Source organism: Balaenoptera musculus, chromosome 6, assembly GCF_009873245.2.
Source record: "Balaenoptera musculus isolate JJ_BM4_2016_0621 chromosome 6, mBalMus1.pri.v3, whole genome shotgun sequence".
NCBI lineage: Eukaryota > Metazoa > Chordata > Mammalia > Artiodactyla > Balaenopteridae > Balaenoptera > Balaenoptera musculus.
The window spans coordinates 82,414,753-82,431,153 of NC_045790.1; the positions used below are offsets into that span (position 1 = coordinate 82,414,753).

At 45.7% G+C, this 16,401-nt stretch overlaps 1 protein-coding gene across 1 annotated transcript in view; it reads left to right on the forward strand.

Annotated features, from left to right (window-relative positions):
* The window catches only part of LOC118896395 (molybdopterin synthase sulfur carrier subunit-like), a 33,411-nt gene extending 17,585 nt beyond the window's left edge, over positions 1 to 15,826 (forward strand). Inside the window, exon 2 of the mRNA XM_036854167.1 lies at positions 15,666 to 15,826. Coding sequence (XP_036710062.1) covers positions 15,666 to 15,826 — 161 coding nt within the window. The remainder of the gene's footprint in view (positions 1 to 15,665) is intronic.
* The last annotated feature ends 575 nt before the right edge of the window (positions 15,827 to 16,401 follow it).

Below are 16,401 nucleotides of genomic sequence, written 5' to 3' on the forward strand. Positions count from 1 at the left end.
GACTGGTGGTTGCCAGGGGCTGGGGAGAGGGGGAAATGAGAAGATGTTGGTCAAAGGGTACAAACTTCCACTTATAGGAAGAGTAAGTTCTGGGGATCTAATTATAGCATGGTGACTATAGTTAACAGTACTGTGTTGTATACTTAAAAGATGCTAAAAGAGTAGATCTTAAATGTTCTCACCACCACCACAACAAAAAATGGTAATTATATGAGGTGAAGGATGTGTTTACTTTCTTGTGATAAATATCTTGCAATACACACGTGTATCAAATCACCACATTGTACACCTTAAACTTACACAATATGTCAATTATATCTCAATAAAGCTGGGGGTGAGGGGAAGAACAGCTAAGATATCCAATTTTATCCAAAAAAAGAGGGAATTCCCTGGTGGTCCAGTGGTTAGGACTTCATGCTTGCACTGCCCAGGGCGTGGGTTCAATCCTTGGTCTGGGAACTAAGATCCCACAAGCCTCACGGCATAGCCAAAAAAAAAAAAAAAAAAGTGACATGTACAAAAAACGACTAAGTATTAGAAATAATTTTAATAAATATGCAAGGCCTTTATGAAGAAAAATAGAGAACATTATTGATGGACATTAAGGAAAACTTGAATTAAAATGATAAGTAAAACATGTTCATAAATTGGAAGGCTTAATATCATATAAACTTTTAGCCCTAGTCACCAGTGTATGGGATACACAAAAGATAGAGAAACATGTTGAATTACACCATAAAAATACAATCCAAAACATGGAAAACTCTATAAAACCAACAATCCAGTTTCTTCAACAAATAAAGTCCAAGGAAAAAAATTAAAGATGGAGTGGAATTTATATATTAAATGAGACTTAAGAACAGTCAAAACCAATCCCAAAATAAAGACACAGACCTACTAGAGAATGGACTTGAGGATATGGGGAGGGGGTGGGGTGAGATGTGACAGGGTAAGAGAGTGGCATGGACATATATACGCTACCAAATGTAAAATAGATAGCTAGTGGGAAGCAGCCGCATAGCACAGGGAGATCAGCTCGGTGCTTTGTGACCACCTAGAGGGGTGGGATGGGGAGGGTGGGAGGGAGGGAGATGCAAGAGGGAAGAGAAATGGGAACATATTGTATATGTATAACTGATTCACTTTGTTATAAAGCAGAAGCTAGCACACTATTGTAAGGCAATTATACTTCAATAAAGATGTTTAAAAAAAAAAAAAAAAACCAATCCCAAGCGTTCTTACCACAATAAAAAAAAATGTTTAAATCCCAAACAAGATGTAAAAGTAAATAATTACATTTATGGGACAATTGGAAATCTGAAACTTCACTTTTAACAAGCCATCAAGTTGCCCTTGATGATATTAAGGAATTATTGTGGTTTTTCTCTTTTGGGTGGTTTTTTGTTTTTGTTTTTGGTTTGACAATGATATTGGGGTTTTATTTTTTAGAGATATATACTGAATTACTTACAGATGTCTGGGATTTGTTTCAAAATAATATGATAGTAGGGGAAGATGGGAATATAGATGGGACAGAAGTGAACGGGACTGATGGCTGTTGGAGCATCAGTGTCTACGATGATGAGTACCTGAGAGTACATCATATTATTTGTTTTGCATATGGTCAAAATTTTTAATTTTTAAATTGGATTAAATATATATCAAATAGACACAAAATTTCTCTAATTCCTTTATAGTTTCAGTACAATCCTAATCAAAATCCCAGGAGACTGATTACATAAATGTAACATATATATGTTTATAAAACACTCGGCAGCCTTTAAAATGATGCTCTTGAAAAAAATTTAAGTACATTGAAAGTTGTTTATACATGTTGTCAAAAGGCTGATTATACAGCACTATGTGTAGTAAATGGCATTTATGTAAAAAAATAGACTAGCTGAGGACCAGAACTGAGATAAGTAGTTTCTGCAGAAGGCTAAGTATCAAGAGAGGTTAATTTAGGTAAGTAATTCTTAATCTTCACTATGCATTAGAATCACCTATGAGAACTTAAAAAATGTGCATGCAGATGCCAAGGTCCTACACCAAAAGTTTCCATTTCAACTGGTCCAAGATGGGGCCAGGCATCGGTAGATTTTAAAACCTTACCAGGTGATTCTAATATGCACGGCTGAGAACCAATGATCTAGATTTGCAAAGAGAAGCACGGATGGATGGAGAGTAGGAAGATAGATAAATGATAGATAGATAGATAGATAGATAGATAGATAGATAGATAGATAGATAGATAGATAGATAGATAGATAGATAATTCATAGACAGATTTTTTATCAAGAGATAGATGATTGGTAGATAGATAGATAATAGGTAGGTTAGATAGTAGATCTGAAAGTCTGAAGGAAGGGAAGATGGAGGAGGGAAAGGGGAGGGAGAAGAAAGGAGGGAATTTGGAATGACACAGCCAGATCAGAAATGAGCCACAACTCAATACCTAATTGAACAAAGAAGAAAATGAAACAAAAATGAACGTGGAAAATTGTAATAAAATAAAAAGTGAGGGCTTCCCTGGTGGCGCAGTGGTTGAGAATCTGCCTGCCAATGCAGGGGACACGGGTTCGAGCCCTGGTCTGGGAGGATCCCACATGCCGCGGAGCAACTAGGCCCGTGAGCCACAACTACTGAGCCTGCGCGTCTGGAGCCTGTGCTCCGCAACAAGAGAGGCCGCGACAGTGAAGAGGCCCGCGCACCGCGATGAAGAGTGGCCCCCGCTCGCCGCAACTAGAGAAAGCCCTCGCACAGAAACGAAGACCCAACACACCCAAAAATAAATAAAAAAAAAAAAAAAAAAAAAAAAGTGAATGTGTCTAGCTAATACAATGAAATTTGAGTTGTCTATTCTTTTATTTATTATATTTATTTAGAATCCATACCCTCTACTCACTTTACAAGGATACCTGTGATATCCTAAAAGTTAAAGAATGGGGAAGGACAGCTTAATGAGTAAGCAGTTTCCTTTTGGGGTGATGAAAATGTTCTGTAACTGGATAGTGGCAATGGTTGTACAGCATAGTGAATGTACTAAATGTCACTAATGGTAAATTTTCTGTTGTGTGTATTTTATCACAATAAAAAATACATTAAAGAAAGATTGATTAAAGACTAAGATGAGGGACTTCCCTGGTGGCGCAGTGGTTAAGAATCTGCCTGCCAATGCAGGGGACATGGGTTCGAGCCCTGGTCTGGGAAGATCCCACATGCTGTGGAGCAACTAAGCCCATGCGCCACAACTACTGAGCCCGCGTGCCACAACTGCTGAAGTCTGCATGCCTAGAGCCCGTGCTCTGCAACAAGAGAAGCCACTGCAATGAGAAGCACGCGCACCTCAAGGAAGAGTAGCCCCCGCTCTCCGCAACTAGAGAAAGCCCACGCACAGCAACAAAGACTCAATGCAGCCAAAAATAAATAAACAAAATAAATAAATTTATTTAAAAAAAAAAGACTAAGACGAGAACCAATTAAAAGGAGCAGAGGATGTTACCAGGCAATTGGGATGAGTTAACTATTGCCTCCAGTACTAAATTTGTTCCAAGTCTCCTAGCAGTTAAGGCAAAAGAAGAAATGTGGCAGGTTATCGGGTTCTCTGTATATATTGAGGGGCTACCTCTTGCTTCATTTTGCCCACTCGCTATATCACACACCCAGCGAGTGCAGGAGTGAAAGTGGGAGTCATTTGGAAGGTTTGACTCAGCTGAGAAAGGAGGATTTGCCTTGGCCGGGAGAGGCAAGTCAGAGCTCAGCTCCTTCCCCACTGAAGTGCCCGGCATCTGCTCAGAGCCTGTCATCGAACTGCTCTCAAGAATAGCAGCTCCTGCCACTGCATGGTCTCGGCCTCGGCGGGGGCTGAATGGCTGTTTGTTCAGCCTGAGCCGGGCAGAATCAGCCCTGACAGTGATGGCCCAGTCGGCATTATGTAAGGACACTCAGCTTACCTGCTCGTAGACAGACAAAGCGGATGATTTGACAGGCAAAACAGAGCCAGCCTCTTCGCTCCCAGGCAGCCAAGGAGCTATTCAAAGCCAGGACCTGGAAGATTTTCATGAGGTGCTGACATACGAAGCCGGAATGCAGCAGGAACAAGGCAGAACTGACACCCCGTGAAGTCAGGCATGGCAGGTGTCTCCGGCATCCAAACTGGGCCTTCAGGAGCTTTGACTAGGTCCCACCCATGAGGGAGGGAGGGAGAGAGAGAGAGAGAGAGCGTTGAGACAGAAGCCCCAACTTTCAGGCCTGAGTCTTCAGCAAACCTCACCTTTACCACTGCCTTCATTATTGTTCAACTGAGGAAAACCTTCCAGGCCTTTGTCGTGGAACACAGGACTTGGGTGCAAAGAGCCATGAGTACTTGGTGCCTCGGTTACTGGCCAAGGCACCCACATCAGGAGCTAGTGGAGGCAGCAAAGGAACAGGTATTGAGTGCCCACCACACGCCAGGCACTATCTAGGGGCTCCACCCTCAGGCACTGATTTCACCCTCACAGGAGCCCTACAAGGTCAGTACCCTGTTATCTCTATTTTGTACACGAGAAAACAATCTCCGAAAGAAGAACTTGCCGGAAGTCACACAGCTGGGAAATGGTACACCTGGGATTTGAACCCAGATCTCCGCAGCACCCAAACCCATGCTCTTTCTACCTAAATTGAGCCGGTTCATAAGACCCACAGACCCTAGAATCACACCCTGTTTTCAATCAAAGTGGCTTTGCCACTTTCTAGCCCTGTGACCCCGGTCGTATCCCTTCCCTTCTCAGGGCTGTCAACGTCCCCATCTGTAGTATGAGGCGCTTGTGAACCCTGAATGAGACAGGCAGATGAGGATGCTTGGTTGTTCGCTGCTGTTGGGTCAGCATTGTTGAGCTTCATCACTCTTAGTGACTGTTCTCAAAAACCACCCCCACTCCCAAGGGGGATTGCCAGACCTATATAGATAACACTTTCTCTGGTCCCCTCAGGATTCTGAAAGAACATTCTCTGCCCAGTGTCATGAGCAACTTGAGAGCAGAATGGTACCCAACTTGTCTACCCACAAAATAGTCTGCACAGAGCCCAGCATTTACTAGTGACTCAATAAATGCTGTTGAATGATCGAAAACATGAATGAATGGTTTGCCATGAGACATGTCACGTATTGTGATGAAAAGAGCTGGGTAACAGAACACCTGGTTCTGGCTTTGCCACTAACTCACTATGTGGCTTTGGGCCATTCACTGACCCTCTCTGGACCTCAGTGACCCCATTTATAAAATGAATTAGGTACTCTCTAGCAGCCCATGTCAACTCTGATTTTCTAGGGTTAAAGGGAAAGAAAGATCACACTTTCTGCAGTGATCTTCCCCTGTCCACTAAAAGGTAAAGCTACATCATAGTCACATTTGAGAATAGTCAGGAAACATTCTAAATAAATAGCAGATCTGTAACCCCTGATTCAATCAGAAGCAGACAAGCAACATGCTTAACAATCAGATCCTATGGAACAGAGACTCGCTCATGTGTGCACAGTACTTTACAGTTTGCAAAGTGCTTCCCCTCTTTTCTCTCATTCAAACCTCAGCACAGACTTATGAGGGGGACAGGACATATGTCACCACCCCATTTATTGACTTGCCCCCAGGGGCATATGGAAGAAAAGTAGTAGAGCTGGGATGTGAAAGCAGAACCAATTCCTGACCTCAAATTCTGCTTCTTTCCCTTTACACAGCTCACTTGTACACAGATAGTGAGAAGGAGATGAACTCATTCAACCAAAACCAGATTTGGAGGGTCACAAGTTTACCATCTGGGTGGAAAACTGTCCAGCACAATGGAGCATTTTAAAGTCAAATTTGGGGCAGAAGGGCGCAGTGCACAGATACCAGGTAGGCTTGTGGCCATGGAGAGTCAGCTGTGCAGGAAGGAAGAGTCCAAGCCCATATCCAGGCATTGTATGCCATCTCCACGCAGCCGCTGGAGGATGACCTGCATGCAATCTCTAAACACTGAGATACTGAAATACTGTGATCCCCCATAGACAAACAGCCACTGCCAAGCCCCCATTCCCACCCCTACCCATGCCCCCAGCTGTCCTGGCTGTCTCAGTGCTTCCCCTGGGATTCCCTGGAATGCCCCAAGATTCTGCAACTAAAGGGTTAAAGCCTGAAACAGCAAGAAGTGGGGATGGGGGGGGGCCCACTGTCCTAGCAGGCTTTCATTCTGATTGGTCAGCACCCCTCGACTTACTGGTTTGGTTTTTTAACAGCTTTATTGAGGTATAATAGATATTAAAAAACTGTACATATTGAATGCATTATTTTGATAAGTTTGGACATATGCATATACCTGTGATACTATCGCCACAATCAAGGTGACAGACATATCTATTACCTCAGAAGAATTCATTATGTCCCTTCATTTGTATGTGTGTGTGTGATAAGAACATTCAGCATGAGATCTACCCTCAACAAATTTTTAAGCACACAACACCTTATTGTTAATTATAGGCACTATGTCCTACAGGAGATCTCTACAACTGATTCATCTTGTATAACTGTAACTTTATACTCATTGAACAACATACTGTTTGTTAAATACGTTTACTATTACTCCAGCTGGCTAGAGAGACTGTGGGGAGTCTGTTAGTGCTTTTCAATTGCTTTGAGTGTGAGAATACTTTTTTAACAGCTATAAATTCCACAGTTCTCACAACATGCACACATATATGTAAGGTAGACATACTTTTTAGTAAACATTGATTGATAAGTTTCAGGTCCAAAAAATGACCAAAACTTCGGTAACATCTTGAAATGGATTTGCATTTTATTTATGACGCAACTTTACACACACTTGAAAAGTAAGCATACATATATACAAGACCTATGAATGACTTAATCAATAGACAATGCCTAGTGCTCTTGTGGACTGGAGCATACTTTGCAGTCTTCTCTTCCATGGGGTCAGGACAACTACTAACCTAGCCAAGCAAATCTTCCCCCTCCATTCGATGGCTGAAGAAACTGAACCTGGAGAGGAGATTGGACCTTCTGAAACCCACTGTTGGGCTGCAGCCTGCAGGCCTACAAGCCCTATACTTGCTCAGCCTCAAGACTGAAGAAAGAGCCCGAAGACAGTGACAGAGACACAGTGGTTTATGGGACAGGGGATCTCACAAAAGGGTCCTGGAGTGACACCCCACTGTGGACACGGATGGCAGGCAGCCACCTTCACTATCGCGGGGAGAGGGAGGTTACCAGTTATAGAGGGAACTGACATCAGGTTGGCTCATCGGTTACCAGGGAAACCGTCAGAGGTGCGTGCCCCTCACTACCCTTTGATAAACTGTCCTAGTGGAGACGTTCTGATCTAAAGATTAGAACAATCACTAGCTGGGGCCAAAGGAACGTACCTAGGCATCTACTGATTAGGCTCTATGATCAAGAGGGAGGGTCAGTCAGGTGAGTAGGGTATAGGTGAGGCAGGGACTGGTAGAGCAGAGGAGGTACAGAGAGCAAGAGAACAGCCATCTTGCGTGGCCTGATCATACACGCACTCACTACTTGGAGCTAAAATTTGAAGCAGCTTCACATCTAAGATTTATTGTGTCTAGGGGTGTTGGATTAGGGGGTGCTGACTGGGCAGAAGGCATCTCAAGTCGGGCCACCAGTGACTCTTCCCTTATAAGGCAGATATCATTCATGGAGGTAGCCAGAGCAAAGACCTACTGTCCTTTCGCTAACTGAGGTGGACCTTACAGAGGCCGCTCAAGCCTGTTAGAGTAGGGGATGCGGGGAGGTTTTGCAACATGACTCAGTCTCTAAGGAGAACCCAGGCTATCAGCTGAAACCTGAGTGATCAGAGGATCTGCACTTCTTACTGTCCACTAGAACTTACTCAAAGAGGTCTTATGGGCTCTAGAGGCAATGACACTGTGAGGCAGAGTGGGCTTTGACAGGAAACAGAGGGGGGTTCAAATCCATCTCAAGTATATGGCCTTGGCCAAGTTTTACTTAACTTTTCAGATTTCAATTTCTAAATCTTTAAAATGGGACTGTTCCGAGGATCGATTAAATGAACTAACATCAAAGCCTGATACACGTACATTGTTCAACAAATGTTCCATTTCCTAGAATCATCTGGAAATGCAAACTCCTCCATCTAGCAGGAAAACTACAGCCTGGCGATTTTTTTTTTTTTTTCAGCCTGACAATTCTGTCTACTTTTCCAACACTTTGCTCTTTCATTTCTTCTTCTCTCCAATTTTCCCATATCCAGCACTACTCCAAAGCAGCTTTAAGCTCAGATGGGTCAGTTCTGCTAACCACACCCAGCTAAGCCACACCCAGATTCCTGATCCATAGAAATGGTGAGACAATAAATGTTTGTTGTTTTATGCCACTAATGTGGGGGTAATTTGTTACACAGCAATAGATAATAAACATATTATTAGTCATGAGGGAAATACAAATTAAAGCTACGAGATACCACTATATACTAAAACGGGTAAAATTTAAAAGACTGTACTAATCAAGTTTTGGTAAGGAGATGGAGCAATTAAAACTCTCATCTACTGCTAGAAGAAATAAAAGAAATACAGCCACTTTGTGAAAAGTTTGGCAATTTCTTAAAAATTTAAACATAACCTACCATCTGACCCAGATATTCCTCTCCTAGGTATTTACCGAAGAGAAGTGAGAACATAGCCACACAAAGACCTGTACACAACTATTCATAGCAGCTTGTTTATAAGAGTCAAAAATGGAAACAACCCAAATGTCCACCAACAAGTGAAAGGATTAACAAACCATGGTATGGTCCATGTAATGGAATACTACTTAGCAAAAAAAAAAGTAATTGACTATTGATATCACAACATAGATGAATATCAAAATAGTTATGCTGAGTGAAAACAGACAAAATAAATACACTGTGTTATTCCATTTATATAAAGTTCAATAAAATGCAAACTATTCTATAGTGACATAAGTAGATCAGTGATTGCCTACAGATATGGGGGGGGAATGAATCAATCACCAATCACAGGGGCATGAGGAATCTTTTAGGGGTGATGGATATGTTAATTATCTTGATTGTGGTGAGTTGCAAAATGTCCTTAGAGACAACTTGGTAGCACTATATTAAGAAACACAAAAATGTTCCTCATTCCATAAATCTCACTCTTAGGAATTTGTCTTAAGGATAATTCAAAAGAAATACTAAGCTCTTTATACCAACACATAGCAGCATCACCTATATCAAAGATACTGGAAATTATCTAATTGCCTAGCTACCATAAAAGGGTTAAATCAACACTAGACCATTTCATTTCCAACTACAAATGAAAAATGGGAAGTAGGGGGCAACATGTAGATATGTTTACAAAATAATGCAAATGCATTGTATATAAAGACTACAGGATTGTACATACACTATGGTTATACCTATATAAACATATATATGTGCATAAGAACACAAAGGAGAAAAAAAAACAGAACATAGAAAAACCTAGTAGATGAATGATAGGTAATTGGCATGTGGGTGACTTTTCTTTCTGGCTTTGTCTCCTGTAATGTTATGATGTTTCCATAACAGTTTTTTAAATGTTTTCTTGTTGGTTTTGGCTCAGTCTCCCAACCTGGTGATTATTCCGAGTCTTGCATCTGTCAGCTACCAGCATCAGCGCCTCAGCGTGGTCAGCCACAAGCCCAATCAGCTTGCTTTCTATGTCTTCTTGTATATCATTGATAAAATGCTGAACAGAGCTATGGTGTGGTGTGAAGGACACACTCTTTTCTTCCATCACTGTTAGTCTGCTTAGGTTATTTCAGTTCCATAAATGACAGAAAGCCAGTTCGCAAGGGAGGAGTACTAGAAGGTGGTAAGCGAAGTGAACCTGGAGAAGAAGGTGGAGCTGCTTACCTAAGCTTGGACTGTATGACTCACTCACTGGGTAAAACCAATGTCAATCATCTCTGGTCAACAAATGTCCCCACAATCAGAGACAGCTCCACAAATTACACATAAGAAATAGTAGGTTGTCTACGAGAAAGTTAGAACTTAGAAAAAAAAAGTAATAGAAGCCTGTAGATAGAAGCTATTGTATTATTCCACTGACCCAGAGCTAAGTTCCAGTAGTTCATTTGGTCCCAGGACCTGGGGCCAGTTTGGCCTGGCCAGGGCTCAAAGAAGACAAAGAGCCATGTACAACACCCACCAAGGGTGAGGCCCCCTAAAGGGACTCTCACCTCTTCCTTTCTCTTGGAGTATGTCCAAATCCATATCAGGAGGGTAAGCCCAGATCCTCTCATCATCCCCACGGCCCCTGGACTCCTACCCTACTGGGTGACAAGTAAGTGGATGGCTTCAGGACTAAAGAATATGCCTCTGAATATGCCCAGCTCAATGTTGAAGCTTTCCCCAACCCTCCTGCCAAAAGGTTGGGCCAGATCTGCCTAGATAGAAACCAGGGCTGCATACAGATCCAATGCCCTAAGTTTCCAGGACACCAGGGAGAGAGGCTGCCCTGCGAAACACTCAGACTTCAGCCCAGTAGGGCCAAGCTGGCCCAACTGTGCCTCTCAGATGGCCCCAGAATCATCCCAGAGGCCTCCATACCTGAACCTAGGGTAGAAGATGCTGTTCTGAGTCTGAACCTTCCCTTAAGCCCTATCATCTGCGAGATCCCTACTTCTGGGCTCTTTTGCAGCTGCCCACCTGCCTAGATGGCATATCAAGTCATTATGCCTTCCAGATCCAGCACTCTGCCTGTTCTCCTGGATGTACCCCCAATACCCAGTTAGTGACAGGCCTGAGACTTGCCCCCAGGTCTCCTGATATGTTAGTGTATTTAATGTTCATAAAGTGCTTAAAACAGTGTCTGCACATAGAAGAGTTTTGCATGTGTTTGCAGTTAACAAAAGCAACCATCACAACTCTCTTATGACATTAATATTATCCCCATTTTATAGATCGAAAAAGTGAGGTTCGGAGTGAATAAGTGGCCAAAGATAACACAGCTGGGAAGAGGTAGATACAGAAACTGACCCAGGACTGACTCTAAGTAACTGGCTCTCATAGCAGAGCCACATTTTTCCTTGAGCCAGGCTCTGTGCTGGGGACCCGTGTGTCCAGTTGCAGGAAGCCATACTTCCTGCCACCAAGGAGCTCCCAGAGAAGAACAGAGACAGTCACATAACCAAATTACTACACCACAAAAATGTGTGACAAGTGCCAAAATCCAAACATGCTGGGGCAGGCCCAAAGAGGGTGTGTTTGACTTACTCAGGCAAATCAAGGAGGACTTCCCAGAAGAGGAGACATTTGAGCTGAGGTGGGCCAGCTTTTCCAGCTTTTCCAGGCTGAGGGCAAGAATTTATGCGAGAGAACTGGAGAAGACTTGGCAGGGGGCGGGGGGGGGCGGGGAGGGCAGTCCTCTGAAGCTGGGGGCAGGGAAGACCAAGGAAGAGAGCAGGGGTGGGAAGGGGCTGCACTGTGTCCAAAGGGCCCTGAACTGCCAGGCCAGGCAAAGTGTACTTGATCTTGCCCTGGAGGAAGCAGAGGCATTGAGAGCCTTTGAGCAGCCAAGTGGCCCAGTTTGTGCAGAGACAAACAGCGGGAGTGCCCTGCTGGAGAGGACTGTTTGGAGCCTTAGATTTGTCCAGAAGGCTGGCGTGTATAACCCTGTGTTCCCCTCTTCCCCAGCCAGGCTCAGCAGAGCTGAGGGAGCTGAGGGCTTCAGAGGTGCTTGGGCAGAAAGGCTGAGGATCAGGACTCCCACACTCCAGGGTCCTCCTGGGTGAACCTGCGTCTGTCCCAGCCCTGCCACTGTCTGCACCATCCTCCAGGAGAGAAGAGGCTGATATGGGCAACGCAACCCTGGCTGAAGTGTACAGGCTCTCTTTTCGAGTGACTCCGGGGATACATGCCCAGAAAGGGAGGATACATTCAGGCCAAGGAGGCAAAAGGGCAGACGGTGAGATTAAGAAAGATATACACTCTCAGGCTAAAAAAGAGAAAGAAAGCCCAAAAAGCCCGAAGGAAAGAGACCAGAGGAGAGCTGGGCCGCCCACGCACATGTGTGTCCAAGGACAAGTGTCTTCGGGCTCCCATGCTATTGCCCACCTGGCACTGTGGGAACTGAGCAACCAGCCAGCTGGGCTGGGTACCTGCCTGAGGCACTGTACCAAGCTCTAACCACCCCTGTCCGCACCAACGTCCCCACCCTGGGAGCCTGGACTGAGCTTGGGCTGAGGTGCCCTGATGGTCACAGTGCGGGGCAGGAGGAGAGGTCAAGGACTGGAATCAGAGGCCTGGGGCTCCGGGCGGAGCCTGGCCTGGGGAGGGGAGACAAGTCACTGTATCTTCCTGTACCTCAGGCGGTACTAGAATCCAGTCTAGTGCGTTTCCCCTTTGAGAGGGAAAAGGGACTAATCAGAGGCCCTTTTGAGATTGTCTTGCAAACCATGAACTCTGCAGCCCGAAATGAACATTCACAATCTTCCCTGCTTCTCAGAGTCCCAAAGCTGTGCATAGAGCTCGGAATACCCAAGAAACCAGGATGCCCGATGATTCTAGAGGACTGCTCCTGCCCCCCAGGTCCTAGAATCTAACCGACTTGCGCCTGCTGGCCTCGCTGAGAATTCCCTGGGTCCTGCTCTCACCAACTCCGCTAGGGACCACGGCTTTCCCAGGAGAGTCCACTGCCACAGCCCGGCTCTCTCCCGCTCGGTGTGAGCGGACTAGGATCTTACCTTGCCTTCCTCAGTCCTTGGCTCAGGAACGCTCACTGAGCGCCTGAGGAAGCTCCGAGAAGCTAACCTGGGGGCGGGGGTAAGGCCCGGGCTCAGAGCCCGCTCGAACCCTGGCTCGCTGTGCGAGGTGGGACAAGTCCGCATCCTCTCAGAGTCGGCTTGCCCTTTTCACCGCAGCCGCGGAGCTCCTGGATGTCCCAGCAGGTTCCTGAGCTACCCATTCCGGGGCGAGATAACAGTGTTGGGAGGGGGCTCTGAGGCAGGGATTGGGAGCTTCCTTGAGGTGAACCGGGAGTCTGGTGGCAGGGTGCAAGCTAAGCGGGGTGATGGGAAGCAGAAGGATCCCCTCTCTGGGTCCCAGTTTCTCTGCCTGGTCCTGGGGTGATGATAATTCTCTGTTCACAGTATTTAAGTGAACCAATGGCGAGAAAGCGCTAGAAGCTGTGTTGCCCTGACCAAGCTCCGGGGATCCCTGCGCGGCGTCGGTGGGAGCAGAAAAAAGCCACATCCACACAGACTCGAAGACTGGAATACCCTCCCCACACACATTCTCCCTTCTAGGCGGGCAGAAAGCATTTTACTTTAATCAACCACTACTTCTTTGAGGGGGGCATCTCATTTCCGCACATGAGTGGGAATGACTTGAATTTTCCCCAGCAGCTTGTCTTTTTTTCACAACCAAGTTTCACCCTGAAAACAATTAAAAAGACAAGAAGATAATGACGGGTTGGCGATGCACCCTACTCCATCCTCTTGACTCCCTGGAAGGGGGGGGCGACAGGTAGGGAGTCCCCCACTTCACAGATGGGGAAACTGAGGCCTAAGAAGGGCAGCAGATAGCTCAAAGCCGCTGGGTCAGTAAATGAGCTAGCTGTAATCTGAGCTCTCACTCCGTGCCACTGCTGTGACTAGCGGCTGGGCAGTGTGTGACACAGGACCGACCCCCTTTTTGGCACTCTGAGGCCATACAGCCCACTGACCCTGACTGACTGCCCCAGAGTAATCCAAACAGAGGTCACTGTGTTCTGGCTGTGCCGAGATTCTTAGATCTGATTCGCAAGCATCTGGGCCTGGAGTTTCCACTGTCTCACCGTAAGGAGGTCTTTAAGCACAAGTGAGGCTCTGAGAACTCAGGAAAAGACAGAGAGGCTTCAGGGCCAGGAGGTAAGGAGCCTGAATAACCTGAGTTTCCCTTTCAGTGTAGAACCTCCTCTGCAAGACTTTAAGCAAGGCCCTTCAGCAATCTGGGCCTAGTTTCCTTCCAGCTTGGATTTCCAAGATTCCCTTAAGGAGAAGAGCAGGCTACCGCTGCATCTGCATGAAGGGGCATCTGGGTCAAGAGATATGGAGGAATTTTCCATGACTCCTTGGATCCCCTCCTTTATATTTACGAAACCCTCTGAGGGCACTTCAAAACTCGGTAAAGCAGTTAGGGGAAGAGCTACCAGCATCTTCTACAGATCACCAGCACTCCTCCCCTCCCCCCAAAATTTAACATAAAATAGCCTGTGAGGGGACAGGTTTTTCCAAAAGGTGCTGGGGATACATGCAGGGCTGAAGGCGGCTACAAAGAGGATGGAAATCACCCAGCACCCGCCTACATCAACACCAACCCACCGCTGCTGGACTAGAAGAATGATTTCCAAGGGACTGGGACCCACTCCACAGCTTACAAATGGTTCTCAATGGGGTCTGTTACCCCTAAACACGTTAAGGAGCACTGCACCAGGGAAGAGGGGAAGACTGGATGAGAGAAAATGGAGGAAACGGCCTGGCACCGAGGGGATCTTTATGTATAGTTTTGATCCAAACGGGTGAATTGTCCCAGTTCACTCAAATCGTTTAATTCAAATTTTACATCATGGATTCATAGAATCTTCAAAGTACAGAATTTTGAAATGTGTTATTAGAATAAAACATTTATGGAATAGAATTTTTAGGATCCTTTGTTCATGAAAATCTTAGAATCATAATCTTAATAAATCTAATCTCAGGATGCTAAGGCTTGGTTTGTTGCACAGGTGTAGCTCAGTAGCCGCAAAGTTTGAGAAAAAGGATCAGTTGTCTACAATGGGTCCACAGTCACAAAACAATGAGGATCAAAATATCGTGAGACATGGAGGTTTCTAACCATAGTAATTGGAGCTTAAAAGTCTCTATCATAAAGTCATTAAAGCATATGGTCACAAATATTATAAGAATTATTAGATTATTTGAGTTATAAAATAGTGGATCTAGAACTAATATTTTAGAATTAAATAAGAAGAGAGATGTAGATTTAAAGGACCCAAATCTTCCAATCAGACATTCCTAGACAGGAATTCAAATTAAGTTATATGTACCTTAGAGCTGCAAAAATATCTAAAACCTAGAGAAACTACAACTCCCAGCAGTGGCATCATATTTTCAGGCACAAAATCTTACTCCCAGCATCTTAAAATATGAGGAATACGCTTTTACTCTCTGACCAGAAGCTTAAAGTCATAGGAATATAATCACAGTCAAATAATTTAGACTTCTGGTCATGGAATCTTGGAACTACAGAATCACATTATTTGATTTATGGATTCACGTTAGGATAGTGGTCCAAAATTTAACATTTGGAAATCTGAATGTTGGAAATACAGAGAACCACAAAATCCAGTATAAAAAGATTGCTATAATGTATCTGGTTAAAATGTTAAACTTTTTTTTTCCCTTTGAAAAAACGTAACAGGATGAAACCTGGATTTTCGCAGCTTCGTTACTTTGCTGGGAGGAAAGTAGGAAGGAAGGAAGCTGGGAGGTTTTTGAGCGAGTGAAAAGCCTCTCCCGTCTTTCGAGCATGAATCTGCTGAGGAAGGTCTTCATGCAAACCGTTCAATTTGATTCCACACCCGGGTCGCCGGAGCGAGGATCTGAACTCTTTGCCTCTTTCTTCCGAAGGCAGTTGCCCAATGCTTGGCGGGGCTGAACCTGCCCGGAGCTCATCTCCACGAAGAACGCGACTAAAGCCCCTGAAGGCCGCCGCCCGCGCTCTCGCGGCTCTCTCCGCCCAGTCCTGCACCCGCAGCCCCGCGGAAAGCTGCGTCTCGGCCGGAGCCTGAAATCCTAAGGGTAGAACGCCCCACCCCTGACATCCGCACATGCTTTCCCGCCCCCAGTTCTCAGAGGAGAAAATTCAGGGCTTGTGACCGGGAAGGGACAGGCCCAAAGTGTCCCTGCGAACCCAGACCTTAGGGGCCGCCGCCGCAGGGGGTCTTGAGCGAGGCCGAATCAGGCCTTAGGGAGCTGGCGGGAAACGAACTCCGAAACCGGACACCCACGAAGCGGACGGGTCCCGTCTGCCCGCCCCTTCCCCGGGAGACTCGCCCACCCAGTGCGCCCACAACCCCGGCCCCCACCTCTCGCAGCCCTCCGTCCCGCTGCGGGAAGGGGCTGCTCGGCTGCCCCCAGAGGTCTTGGGAGCCACTTGGAGCCTTCCTGGCTGGGCGAACTGGAGGAGAAGGTTGCCGCGAGAGGGCAGAAGCCTAGCCTCCATCCTCTTTAAGCTGTGTCACTCCACATCATATAGAGAGGGGTCCCGAGCCACCCAAAGATAAAAGATTGGAGGGCGGGGGGGTGGGGCGGGTGTTGCGGCCTTTCCCTAAATATCAGCAATTGAGATACAAAACCTCGGTAC